Source organism: Myodes glareolus, chromosome 8, assembly GCF_982192425.1.
Source record: "Myodes glareolus chromosome 8, mMyoGla1.1, whole genome shotgun sequence".
Taxonomy (NCBI): domain Eukaryota; kingdom Metazoa; phylum Chordata; class Mammalia; order Rodentia; family Cricetidae; genus Myodes; species Myodes glareolus.
Window position 1 is genome coordinate 67,565,885 of NC_142033.1, and position 14,494 is coordinate 67,580,378.

The window sequence follows — 14,494 nt, forward strand, 5'->3', positions numbered from 1 at the left end:
TTCTCTACCCCACCGTGTTGTGGTGAGCATTGGAGCTGAGTCTGAGTGCTCGCTGCTGAATTCTGCTCAGGGCACTGATTTAGCCGAATAGAACCAATACTCAGATTCCCTAGGTAGGCCTAAGAGAGCTGCCACTCTGCTTAACAAGGGAAGAACCTAAGTTGGGGTCGGAAGAGTTAACCAATCACCCAGCGAGTCCCCCAGCTTCTCGAGGGATGTCACATGCATTCCCTGGCCTTTCAGGGCTCATATTTCTCTCCTACAAACCTGAAACCATAGGAATGCTGCACAGGGAAATATGTTACTGGAGAGTGTCGGCCCTTTAAGGAAAGGCTTAAATTTCAAAAGAAATACTTCAAGAATGGCTGGGGGTGTGTGTCATCTCTAGCGACAGCATCGATGGTCTTTGTGACCACTTACCTCACCCAACAGTCTTCCAGCACCTGCTGAACATCTACCAGGCTTCAAGCACTGGCAGATGCTTCGAGATAAAAGACTAGGGATGGCTCTCAAGAATTGCAGTCCACTGGAAAAAAGAACATTGGAAAACAGGACAATACTGCTTTTCATGGAGCTACATAGAGAACACAGCCCACTCCCATAACCATCAGCCTTCTTTAATCAGACTAAGAGTATGAAGAAATATGAAGAACATCCTGTTGCATCTCCAAGGAGCCTTGGAAGTGGTCAGGGTCTCTACATGTTACCCCCATAAGCAATCAAAGCTGCTCCGGCTAGTGGCCGATGTGGCCTGGCCACATTCAGCTCCCCTGCTTCATTCCTCTGGGATCTCTGCATGCTTAAATTAAGAACTTGACTCTGTAAGATCCACAGTGCCTACTCTACTTAGAAATGTCTGCTGTTTCGTAGTAGTCCAGTCCAGAAGGGCTTTGTAGCAAGGGTCAAAATCTTCGAGAGTCTGGGAGAAATAGCCTAGAAGTCTAGCTTTGAAGCCAAGGGCTTGCAGTTGAAAGAGCAGAACACAGCTAGAAGACCCACAAACTTTCCCCAACAGGGAGTTAGGCATCGTCCTGGCCAACAGGATGACCCACACCAGTCCTCATGAGAACAGTGGGTACCAGGACCCTGACCCAAAGCCACTGAGATGGAGCCCTGTGTCCCTTCCCATTATCGCAGATCTCAACTGGCCGCACAAAGACTCCTCAGAGGCGATTCCTGCGGTATCTTTTGGGCCTCCCCAGGGGAGTCACGTATGGTTGTCTGATTAATTAGTGTATAGAGAAGCAGGTGTCCTTAGGGTATTTCGTGCATACCTTGTTTTGTGTGATTCCCCTTTCCACACTCTTATGCCGCATGTTCCTGCCGCCCCCACACCCTCTGTCCCCTGTACTTCCTTCCCCTCTCATAAGTCATCTATTATTCCCCACTCACTGCCCTCCCGTGAAACCTATTTTTCCCTTTTTGTGGGACTCTTTCTAGTTTCCCAGTCTTTGCCCACATTTCCTCCCACCCAGATCCATGGCTCGAATCTAGGATGCAGAAGAGAGAATGCAGTATTTGCTGTCACATGGTTACCTTGAATTATATGTTTTGAAAAATACTTCTGAAAACAGCCTGAAGCTGAGGCTACCCTCCAGGAATAGGAAAAAGGGCCCTGAAACTGGTCAGTGTATAAGAGAAATCCATCTTCCCCTCGCCCTGCTCTTACTTGTTTCTCAGTAGAAAGCAGCTATTGGGTCCCACTGCAGGGGGACATGCTGGGTTCTTGACTCATTTGGGTATAATGCCAAGGAGCACCATGGACAGACAGTGCACCAGAAAGACAGAAGGTCAAATCCAGCTCATCTGGCTTGAGCTGCAAGCCTCTGGCTTGTGGCCTTGAAGCTCCTCCCAGGACATCTTAGGATGCTTGTCCATGGCCATAATGACCGGAGTATAAACAGATTCCCCAGTTGCCTGCTCAGGAGCAGGGACTCTTACCACTCAGTGGGTGACCTGCACCGGGCTGAAAGGCCTTCCTCGATTATGGTAGCTGTTACTGCTCCTTATCTGAATGCTCCTGGTGTGATATTTGCTTATAACCTACGCATGTCCTCCCATATACCTCAAACCATCTTGAGACTCATTATAATGCCTAACATCATGCAAATGTCATGTAAATAGTTGGTGCACCATATTGCTTAGGGAGTGATGACAGAGAAGAAGGTCTGCCTATGAATGTTCAACACAGATACATATTTCTGATCCTCGGTGGGTGGCACCTCTGGGCACAGAATGTACAGGCAGAAAGGACAGACCCTGTTCATTGTGGGAGAACATGAGCAAGAAAGTCAGGACGCGAGGGGTGTGCCCACCCACTGAGATGGTGGGAGCTCACCAAGGCCAGCTGGACTGGGACTGATGGAGCATGTGATCAAACTGGGCTCTCTGAACGTGGCTGACAAGGAGGGCTGACTGAGAAGCCAACGATAATGGCACTGGGTTTTGATTCTACTGCATGTACCGGCTTTGTGGGAGCCTAGTCTGTTTGAATGCTCACCTTCCTAGACCTGGAGGGAGTGGGGAGGACCTTGGACTTCCCACAGGGCAGGGAACCCTGACTGCTCTTTGAACTGGAGAGGGAGGGGGAGGGGAAGTGGGAGGAGGGGGAGGGAAATGGGAGGAGGTGGAAATTATTAATAAAAAAATTGTTCATTGAAATATATGCCAGCTTATACTAAAACCCCTGTAGTTTTTAGAATAGTCACAATGGTACCACTAGAGCCCATCTATATTCAGACTCTTCCATGGTGCGTGAACAGAGCCCGTCCGTGACCCTCGGCACTCCCACCCATGCTTTTCTCTCTGACCTTCCGCGGACCGCCTGATTTCTCTCGCTGCATGCTCCTCTAGTCACAAGCCTCCCCAAGCTGAAAAGCCCAGCTTTGCACTGCCTGTCCTTCAAAGGGACATGCAAGGACCATGCTGGCCTCTGAATAGCAGTAGTTGCTAGCTTCAGCAAGGGGAGGAGGACTGGAGTCACTTTGGAGATGATGACTGAGCCAGCACTGGCTGAGAGCCCCAATAGGCCCCCTCCAGCTTGCCCTGTACTTCAGAGGTCCCCGCCGCACCACCTTGGTAATGTCTGGAACTCTCGTGGGCTCTCTGCCATCAGAGCTCCACAGAGGGCCTCAGAAAAGCTGACAGGGACATTCTCCCTCCTGAGAGCTGTCACAGGTGGCAATTGCCTGAGGACAAGCAGTCACAGACACCCAAGGGCTCTGAATAAGCCAGCAGACCTCTGCCCATCGTGTGAAGTCTTTTCTAGTTCCAGCGTGTCTCATCCTTTCCTGGACGATTTCCTTTTCCTGTCTTAGGCAATAAAACATGCTAAGGGCTCACCTTAGAGCCAAAGCCTTCATCCTCCCCATCAACACTGCCTATGTGGCTTGCTCCTATGCAGGACACATAGTGGGAGCATATTTGTAAAACTGGGTGACAGACAGTGAAGAATGGTACCTTGATGGGCACAAGAATTTATGCTCCACTCTGCATTTAAATTGCACTGGATGGGAGTCACTGCACCCAGTAAATTGATGGCACGTGTTGGAGGTGGACATTTGTTCTTCCCTACTGCCTGGAAAGTGAAGATCCTTCACACATAAGGGCTCCTTGTCCCCAGGGATGGCCTGGGAGACCATGCCATCCTTCCTTCCCCTATCTTCATTGAGAATAGGAAAATGGTGGGCACTGCACAGGGGTCTTGGTCCAGTGTTCACACTCAAGCAAGTCTGTCTCCATGCCCATGGCAACCTGGGAGGAGCCATGCTGAAGGAGTGGAGGGGATTCAAGTAGACCCCAGGTTGGCTGTGGTGGTCCAAGTGAGGGAAGCAGCCATCTCTGGTACTCCTTGGGTGGCTTGGCTGCCAGGATCTACTTTCTTTTCAGAGATGTGCTAGGTCATCATCTCATGGAGATGCTGAGGGTTCCACATCAACTTGGTGTGGAAGATGCTGTGTGCATAGAGCCATTGTCTCATCTGCTCTGTTCCTCCCCTTAGCAGTGTGGACAAGCTGAGCAGAGAGGCCTCCTGTGGTGTCCAAGCTGCTTAGTCCGATGTCCCCAATAAATCAACCAAAGTCCTCCTCCATCAGCAGAGTCTTCTCCCCGCAGGAGAGCACCTGGCCATACCTGTTTGGAGTGATCGTTGTTCCTGCCTTGGTCCAGCTGGCAAGCCTGCCATTTCTCCCTGAGAGCCCACGCTACCTCCTCCTTGAAAAGGATGACGAGGCAGGAGCCATGAGAGGTGGGTCCTTTGCTTCCATCACACAGTGCCTGCCTATGCCTGGACCTCAGCAGGATGCTGTGCTGAGAACCAGGAAGCCAGACAGGGAAAGCAGCAGCCATCTTTGCAAGCACCAGGTTGGGTGTTGTGGGACAGCCGCTCTCTTTGCTCCCCGCCTGCAGACACTGGACAGATAGCAGAGGCTCTGGAATGTGAAGACAGTGACTGAAGAGAGGCTAAGAGATTTGATTCCAGAAAGCAACTGGGCTTGATGTAAGAAATCGAGTCCTCTCCTGGAAACAAACTCCTCTCAGCCTGCCCAGCTAAGACAGGGACCTTGAGGAAGGCATCAGTTCTATATAGTCAGAATGGGCAATGTGAAATTCAAGGAATGAGGCTCTGCAGTCTGATTTCACAGCCCAGCACATGTGTGTGTGCATGCGTGTGTCTGTATGCATGTGTGTGTGTTTAGTATATACATTTTAAGTCATAAAACTTGATAAATACTATACCTCCACGTGGCCAAAAGAACAAAGCTACTGAGATCCCGGCCTTGGGTTGAAATAGAATACTGAGATCTACATTTCTATTAATTTCCATTAATAACAGTACCAATTTCACACCAGATGTTCAGCCAACTTTTGACATGCTGGGTGTTCTGTCAGGCAGTGGGAAAGACAGGAGCATAAGATGGCATCCCTGCCCTCCTGGAGTGACCTGGGTGGTCTGTTAGGATGGACAGACATGTCTGAGGGTATTGAGCCTAGGCAGTGTGCTACTCGCCAAGCCTATGTGAGGCCTTGTGTTCCATCTCCAGTTCTCCAAAGAAAACTAAAATCCAGGTGTGATGGAGCATGCATGCAATCCCAATATTCTGAAGGCTAAGGCTGGAGGATCCCCATGAGTTCAAGGCCAGTCTAGGCTACAGAGTGAGAGGCTGTCTTAATAGAAAAAGATGGAGAGACATCATCCATGAGTGGCCCATCTGGACTGACACTCACTTGGATTAGCTCATTAGATCCTCATAACCATAGAAAACCAATCATACTTCTAGTCCTGCTTACGGCAAAGGCAAAGACAGAAGCTGAACATCAGGTCATGTGGCCAATGACACAGAGAAGCCAACGGTAGCACTGAACTTGAACCAGATGCACACTGCATTTCCTGGCTCATTGCTTGGTACTGGGCAAGAAATACACTTGCCCAGTCTGTTGAAAATACTGTGGGACAGGGTCTTGTAACAGTCAGCTATTCCATTAATACTTCATATTCCATTGATACTGCATAACAAATGCCTCAAAACTCAAGATAGCAGCATTTGTTATTGCTTATGAGTCCGGAGAGCAGCTGTGTGGTTCTGTTAATCAGGATAGGATTTGGCCTTGAAATCCTTCCTAGAGTAAACTGAGGTACACTTACCTATCCAGTGGCCAGCAATTTGACCAAGGGTAGCCGCAGCTCTTCTCCACATGGCTCAGCCTCCAGCAAACCAGCTCAGGAATATGTTCATGGAGATCACCAGTCTCTGAGACAGGAAGTGGGAGATGCATGCATGTTTTCAATATCCTAATCTGAAATCACATGACCGAGTTCGTAGTCAGTGGGAGGAGGCTCTATACACACTCAGAGGGTAAAAGACACATAGAAAGGTCATGGATGTAATAGGTCCCGCAGGCCCTTTCAGACATTTCCACTCAACCATTTTTAGTTCACAGTGGCCAAGGATCAAGTCCTAGTTCTTGGTCTTAGTTATTTAAGAGTCACTGTCTGAGCCTTAAACTGGAGACAAGAGTGAAACAGGATTTTTTTTTTTTTAGGCCACCAACCCAAATCATGACATGGAAACTTATTATTAGCTGTGAATGTTTGGCCTTATCTTAGCTCTTATTTTAATCTATTTCTCTTTATCTACATTTTGTCTTGGGATTTTAAACTCTCTTTTAGTATTTCTTACTTTCCTGCCGTCTCCATGTTGGCTGGCTGGCAGCTGGCTGGCTTCTGGCCCTGAGTGTGTCCCTCTCTTTCTCTCTCTTTCTCTTCTCCTCTCTTTTGCCTAGATTGCTTCTCCTTCTTACTCTCTGTGCCCACCAGCCCCACCCATCCCTCTCCTGGCTAGCTAGCTATTGGCCATTTGGCTTTTTATTAGACCAATCAATCAGGTACCTCAGGCAGGCAAGGTGAAACCAATGCAACCCATCTTTACATAATTAAACAAATGCAACATAACCAAACATTCCACATCCTGATATCATTAAAATAATATTCCACAACACAAGAGCCTAACCCCATCCCAAGAGAGAGGATATTTTTTTAACTGAGTATAAGTGAAATGTCATCATGGGAAATGTGACGGGCAGATAGATGTCCCATAGATCAGGACCAGGGAGGGCCTCTGGGGATCATCTTCTAAAGAGGCTGCCATCACCCTGCATTCCAGCCAGGAGAGAACAAGTGAGAAACAAGGATTCAGAATTCCCTGTGACCGTGTCTCTTCTGCTCACGTCCCCTTGGACAGAACATGATCTCACAGCCTATCCTCCCTGCAGCAGAGCCTGGGAATGTAATTCTTCAGCCCTCTGTCGCTGCAATGCCAGGGTCTGCTCCAGAGGAAGAGGGCAATGAGTGGTGGCGCCCGACTACTGCCACACTCTGCCCTATAGACCGAGAATGAGACTGACCTGGTGACTGAGATCAGCTGCAAGAACCATGTGGTAGCTCCAGAGTTTGATAGCTTGTGGGTGTATATAAGCAGCCATGGGAAGTATAATAAGAAAATGGAGATAAATTGGTGCATGAAGAAAATACCCTGAAAGTTGGATGACAAACCTCCAGCATGCGTGAGCTAAGGGAAAGCCCCAAGGTTGCTGGGAACTGCCTGCATGCTTCATTCATGGAAGGACAGTCAGGGAGATGGAACGGCAGAAGGACAGGCATGCACACATCATGCTGCATTCTTTAAGGCAGAGCATTGAGACCAACAGCTGTACCTATTCTGTGCCTTCATCTATTTTTACCTCGGCATGGAGGGTCCGTGCAGGTCTGACTATCTGGGCCTCAGCCCTAACCATCCCAGAGGAGCTGGACTCTGCTTTCGAACAAAGGGTTTCAATGGTCCGAGCAAAGCTTGGATTCTCAACTCACTTAGGGCATGTGAGGAGGAGCAAAGAGGTTGAAACACTAAAGCTTGGTGTGTTTGTGCAGTGTTGGTGGTACAGTAGTGAGCATATCTGTCTTCCAAAGCCGGGTGTGGTCATCAGGTGGCCAGTGCTGGGACAGTGTCTGCTCTCATCACCCCACGGACACACGGTGTCTCCATCTCCTCCATGGCCTGGTCCCTCTAAGCAGGTGAAATGGCACAGGACCCTGACTGACCTACCTCCTGCGGCTCAGCACCCAAGCCTCTCCGAGCCTTGAATTCTGCCATATAAACAAGGGAAATATGAACTCTCAGCGAGTCTTCCAGCTCTACAAATGGCCCCCACTGTTGTGAAGTCCTCACAGTGCTAGCGTGGATGGCAGAAAAGTGATCTCCACCACCTCCCCTGAAAAGGGCTCTCTACTTTCTACTTCCCAGACCCTGAGTCTGCGGTAAAGGCATGGCTCATTCATCAGTTTTTGCACCCCTGAGACTAAATACCCTATACAAACAACCTAAGGAAGGAGAAAGCCAGTTTCAGAGGCTGCTGTCCATCATAGCAAAGCAATTCACACTGTGATGACCAGGAGCCAGAGCTGAGCCTTCCCAGGGAGGGAGGGGTCAGGACAAGAGACAACTCCCAAAGGCACACCTGCTGGTGGCCCACTTCTCCCAGCCAGGCCCCACCTTCCACACTTCCACCCTGTCTCAATTTTAATTCCACCTTGTCACAGTTTAATTCCATCAATGGATTAAACTGTTCATTGTCTTGGAGCCCTCCTGATTTAATCCTCAGAGACACACCCAGAGTGAGCTGTGTTGGTCCCCTGGGTGGTCTCAACCCCATTCTGCTAACAGTCAAGATTAAAGGTGGCACAAGACAAAGGGATGAAGGCCATCAATGGAACTGAGGCTGCCAATCAGCTTGCTTCAGATTGGAAAGAGTGTCAGCCTAAGAGGGGACAGCATGATCACAAGGATCCTTCTAGAAAGTAGAGCTGGAGGCAGAGGGAGAACCAGAGGGATGTCACATGAGAAGGACTTGGCTGAAGGAGACTGGCTTTCAAGATGTCAGGATGAGGCTGTGACAACAGGCACTTAGGAACAGTCGAGGAGACTCACCTGCGTGCCCCATCTGTGGCACTGAGCCCACTGGGTTAATTATGTAACTCGCATGAAGAACTTCCAACCTGGCTTTGACAATGGCTGGGCCACAGGACATGTCATTTTTCCAGGAAGAGTCACCAAGTACCTTGGAGCTTCCTGGGCAGCTAGAGAAAAAGAAGAAATTGGTTTCTCTGTTGACTCTCTCGTCAAAGTCCCAGGCCACAGAACCCCGAGGATAAGAGCAGGAGCAAAGCTAGGCAGCTGTGTCTTGAGCCTGTAGTCGCAAAGAGAGGCCGTCAGGAACCTGCTGCCCTCGCAGATCAGAATAGTGTCATCCCGTGCCAAGAGCCACAGGAGAGCAGCCCTGGGCCCCAAGGAAAAGCAGGGAGAGCTTCCTGAAGGAGGTGGCAGCTGAGTGGGCAGGGAGACGATTGGCATGAGCCAGGTGAAGACAGCCGTGGAATGTGTGCAGTTAGGTCGGTACCAAGCCTGTGAACACATGTGGCTGGATCAAGCACCTGCAGACCAGGGAGGAATTGTGTGCATTTAACTGATTTAAACCAGTGCTCCTGCTCAAGACTCCCCTTGCTGTCATTCATGGGGGGCAATCCTCGCATGCGCCCCAGCTCAGAGTGGCCCTCCAGGAGTGTGCTAGTTCTGCCTCTGTTGCGTTCATTCCTGAAGACGGCCATATAGCCAGCTGTCACATGACTGCCCAGGTCACACAGGGACAGAGCTAGAGGTACGGTAGAGCCCAGCTCTCTCTCCCATCCTGCAGGGGCATGCGGCCATCATGATACTTTGTGCACTTAAAGTTACACCTATGATATGAATGTCGTCAGGGGCCATCAGGGCAGGGGGAACTTCCTCACAGGGAAAGCAGTAGTCAGATCCCCCACAGTCCCAGAGGAAGAGGGCTTTCCCTCTGTGTAGAGTGTCCCTAAATGCGTGTACAGGGGACATGATAGTGCAGAAGTGAGTCATCTTGTCTCTGACCACCTCTTTCCACTGTCATCACTTGACCTGAGCTCACGTCACCCACACAGACTCACGGCAGTGCAAGGGGAGAAATTCCCACGCCCCTGTGGGTCTGGATTCCTCAGTTCCTTGTTCTCCTAATGTTAAACAGTGGTGAGCACAGAGCTGGCAGTGGGCTGTGTGGCTCATGTGGCGCCCCCCCCAGCACTGTCTCTCTCTAGCTTCCTGCTGGCAGCAGCAGCGACCCCGCCTCATGTTTCCCTTAGTTGGTAGGTCTCTGTGTCCCATTCCCACCACACACCAGCGTGAAACTAAGTGGAACCAAGTCTCCTCTCAGCCTTTCTATTCTACGGGGTTTTCTCATGTTCTATGGGAATTTTCTCTTGTTCTATGGGATTGGAATTGTCTCATGTTCTTTTGAGATGTGAAGAAAAGGTGATCAGAGAGCTGATTTTCCTGAGGTTGTCTGGGGACTCCCCAAGTCCCTGAAGGCTACTGCACATAGCAGCACCTACTTTCCAAGGCTGTTGCAAGAGGTCAAAGGTCTGTGAGGTTCGTGGCACGTGGTACGTGGTAGCTACAGCTAATGCCAGACTCCTGGTTCCACAGGGTTCCAGCTCTGCTTTGGTCACGGCGAGTCTGTCTGTGGCACTAGATCTGAATCTCTTAGTAATTCCAGCCCAGAAACTGACTGACTGGGCCACCCAGGAGACTTCGTTCCAAACAAGAAATGAACATGTTCTCCTTTTTAAAACTCTTTAGCGCTCATGACTAGACCACAGGCAGGAATGTGCAGAGGTGAGAACTGTGGGAGACTGCTCACTTTCAAACTGAAGAAAGGGTGTGGGAAGTATCTGGGAGAGGCCGAGAATGGGCTACTCTTCAGTGACAAGGGTGGAGTTATGGGGGCCATTCTCCACAGGCTGTCTTTCTGAGATGAGCTGTCAGCCACAGGTGACTAGGACCACTTCTTCCCTGGAGTCAATGAGTTAAAACGGAAGGTGTCTGTTCTGTCCTCTCTTCTCCTCAGAAACGGTCACATCACCTGCTCCCATCATCCACAGAGCTAGCACACAGAGACCCCTTTGCCCATCTGTCTTCCTTGGGGCCACAGTACCTCTGAGGGAGTCTCCATGCCCCTGTGAACTTGTGGGGGTGGAACACTCAAAAGTCCCCAAAGACAATCCATTCTTAGTCACGTGAGTCAGGAAGTTCCTATGCTAGGCCTCACAGCAGAGTTCCAGCTGATCTTACCTTGTTCTGATCTTACCGAGGTCAGCAAGTGCCCTACCTATACCTAGCTTCTGCCAAGAATGTTCCAAGATTCATAGTGTATCCAACAGCTTCCAGTGACAGAGATGGGTGAGGACAGAGCCCCCATGGTGGCTGACACTTAGCTACAGTGTGCACCTTGACACCTCCCTGTACAGTGTTTCCTGTACCTCAGGCCTCCCTTATCCAGAAACAGAGGCAGAAGGAAACAATCTTGCTCACGGGCTCCCGGTGGAAAAGTCGCAATCCCAGACATCCTGCTTCATGTTTCTGGGTACAGAACAGTTCATGCTAAATTTAGATCACAGAACTCACACTGATGAAACCGACAGCAGGGGCTGCATGAGCAAAAGCCAAGAGTGCCTTCTGGCCCAGGACTCAGGATGCAAAACAGCATTGCGAAAGTGAGGAGGAGAAGAGAGGAGAACAAAGGGTAAGATAGCATTCCAAGGTCTGGCTCCAAGTTCTTGTTAGAGACAGAGGCTTGCATGCCCATAAATTCATATATTGAGGCCCTAAGCACCAGCATAGTGACATTCAGAAGGCCCTTGGGAGGTGATTAGGTTAAATGGGATCATGAAGGTGGGGCCCCAAGGATACAATTAGTGTCTTTAGAAGAGAGACAAGAGTATTCATTCTCTAAGTGTGTGTGTGTGTGTGTGTGTGTGTCTGTCTGTCTGTCTGTCTCTCTCTCTCTCTGTCCATCTCTGTCTCTGTCTCTCTCTGTTTCTATCTCTGTCTGTTTGTCTATCACATGCACACACACACACACACACACACACACACACACACACACACACACACACTCATGGAACAGGTGGCCATACATCAGCCCAGAGAACTAACTCAATGGTTCCTTCTGTTCAGACTCCCAGCTTCCAGACTGTGAGACTGTCTAAGCCCCAGGCGGGCTATTCCTTCCAGCAGCTCATGTCAACTAAGTCAGCTCCCAGGGACCATTTCTGATGCTCAGAAGGAGACTTCGGAAGCACCTAGTCCCAGGGATTCTCCTGGTCTCTTCTGTCCCTGGCTCATTTTTCTAATGGCCCACTGCAATTGACCCCCAGCCGTGAGCACAGATGTGGGCAGACAATTCCTAGTCTTCAACACACCACATGTTCTCCATGGCCAGGAGCCCATCCATCCCGTGTACAGTACAGTGTGGATGTGTATGGGGTTAGTTGTCCTCAGATAAGCAGTCAGCCTCCCTGTGTGGACATCCTGGGAGCTATTCCTGCAGAGGCTGCTTAGAAGTCCAGTGAGACCAACCTGTCTGTCCCAGGCAGGTCCCTTATGGCATGTGCTGTGCTGCTGGCCTAACAGCCTTCACATCTGCACCCTCCTCATGCAGACCTGTACTTTCAGGCCAAGTCCCGTCTCTCTTCTCACCTGCAGAATGACAACCCTGACCTTGTCACCTCAGGGGTCGGTCACAGGAGAACTAAATAAAAACAAGAAGTTGCAGAATATACTCTGTGTGTGTGTGTGTGTGTGTGTGTGTGTGTGTGTGTGAGAGAGAGAGAGAGAGAGAGAGAGAGAGAGAGAGAGAACACTGTTGTTTCTTTTCTAAAGTGATCAAGCAGAAGTCAAATCAGTTGGTAGTAAAACTCACAGTAAAACCCTACATGGCCTGAAATTTCCATCTTCCCCAGTATCAATCAGTCATCCTGGTGAGATAATAAAAGAAGTTCACTTTTTATATAGACAACTGCAATCTTGCAAAGCTCACAGAACTCATTTGGAGTATTTTATAGTAGGGATGAAAAGAAAAACTTACTGGCTGGTGGTGGCGCATGCTTTTAATACCAGCACTCAGGAGGCAGAGGCAGGCAGATCTCTGTGAGTTCAACGTCAGCCTGGTCTACAGGTTCCAAAGCTATTCAGAGAAACCCTGTCTCAAAAAAACCCAAAAAAGGGGGGCAGAAGAAGAAAGAAGGAAAGAAGGAAAGAAAGAAAGAAAGGAAATGAAAGGAAAAGAAAAGAAAACCTTTTACAAGATTCTGGGGTTTTTATCTCTCTTTTTCTCTCTCCCCTTTCATACACACACACACACACACACACACACATACACACACACACGCGGAACAGGTGGCCATACACCAGTCCTTGACAGGGTCTCTATTGTTTGCCACTGTGTTTGCCAGGGTCATCTGAGGATCCTATCTCCACCTCCCGTCTTGCCTCAGGAGTGTTGGGCTCACAGACGCATACTGCCATGTCTGACTTTGCCTGGATTCTGGGTTCTGAACTCAGATCCTCCTGCTTTTTTGGCAAGCTCTTTCCTCACTGAGCCATCTCCCAGCCCTGCTGTTGCTTTAGGCGCACAGCTACGAGGATTCTCCTTGCTGGTCTGAAGACACTATTTTGACTGCCAGACAGAAACATTTCCAAAGATCTCTTTTCATTGCATGATTTGTTTTTAAGTGCTACGTTTACACTCCTGCAGAAATGTCCCCCTTACCTTGAGGTATTATTGCTAATTAGTATTCATTATTTGTTAATTTTACATTTTCTGCCAGGCATTCTCAGCCAATGCCCTTGAAGCTTGCAATGCCTTGTCACTGGAGCGCAGGCAGTGTCCCAGCTGTGCCACATCTTGGTTTGTGCTGTCACGGTTGGTTTTTAAATCTTCAATTTCTTTGAGGAATTTTTTCTTGGACTCAGTCTCTTTTGCCCCAGGCTGGCCTCAAACACACTCTATAACCGTGTAAGTTGTTGTGACAAACACCATGACCAAAGCAGCTCGTGGAAGAACGGGTTTATTGGGGTTTACAGTTCCAGAGGGATGAAAGTCCACCATGTCAGGGAGGCACGGCAGGAAGCGGCAGGTGCAGAAGCCTAGGGCTCACGTCTTGAACCACAGGCCCCAAACAGAAAAACTGTGAGCAGAAAAAGACCTTAGGCTCTCAGAGCCTACTCCCAGTAACACACTTTCTCCGGCAAGGCCACACCCCTAAGCCTCTCCAATCAGCAGCCTTGACTGGGGACTGAGTACTCAAATGCAGGAGCCTAGGGGGGACCATGTCATTCAGACCACCAGAGTGGCCACGATGACCCCCAGCTCCTGGTGCCCCTGCCTGCTCCTCACCAGGGTTCAGGTTACAAGCACACACTACCATTCCTTGAATCTTTGGCAGGTTCTTTATAAAATGCCTCTATATTTATTAGATTATTAGTTCAATCAAAAGGCAGAATTATTATCCTCCAATTTCCTAATTATTATCCCAGTCACTGACTAGTAAACTATACCAAAGCAATGTATCACTATGTGCTGATCACAAAGGAAAATTGTGATTGCCCTGCTGGCTTCACACTGCAGGGTCTCCCACAACCTCATACAGATCACAAGCTTCTAGGCCCAGTCCCGGTAACACTATATAAAGCTCCAAAGAGCCTCGACATCTCCTCCTACACCCCTTCACAACTGTGACAATGAAGAGACCTTGAGCCAGCACTGGATACCCCGTGATGTCCCGCTCTTAAATACCAGTCTTGACAAAGCTCCTATTTTAGAACTCTTTAGCCTTGCACTGTGCAAGAGCAAGAGCTCAGAGCATCTCTCTACACAAAAAGCCATTGGGCATGCTCCATGTGACATTCCTTTGTCAGGGGAAAGAAGCCTCCAGACCTCTCTGGGCTTTACGCGGCAAGAGGTTGGGAGCATTCAAAGAGAGAAAGTAAGGATGCCACCACAGCAGAGTGTCACAAGCTGTCAGCTCAGAGCAACTACCTGTACATCAGCTAACTCTGTCCAGTTGTTCTGAGAACCAGAAGTA

The 14,494-nt window shown here is 49.3% G+C and overlaps 1 protein-coding gene across 5 annotated transcripts in view; it reads left to right on the top strand.

Annotated features, from left to right (window-relative positions):
• The window catches only part of Slc2a9 (solute carrier family 2 member 9), a 153,019-nt gene that overhangs the window by 71,364 nt on the left and 67,161 nt on the right, over positions 1–14,494 (top strand). For all 5 annotated transcript variants that reach the window (XM_087909066.1, XM_087909067.1, XM_087909065.1 and 2 more), the window contains one exon: positions 4,114–4,246. In XM_087909066.1, coding sequence (XP_087765192.1) covers positions 4,114–4,246 — 133 coding nt within the window. The remainder of the gene's footprint in view (positions 1–4,113; positions 4,247–14,494) is intronic.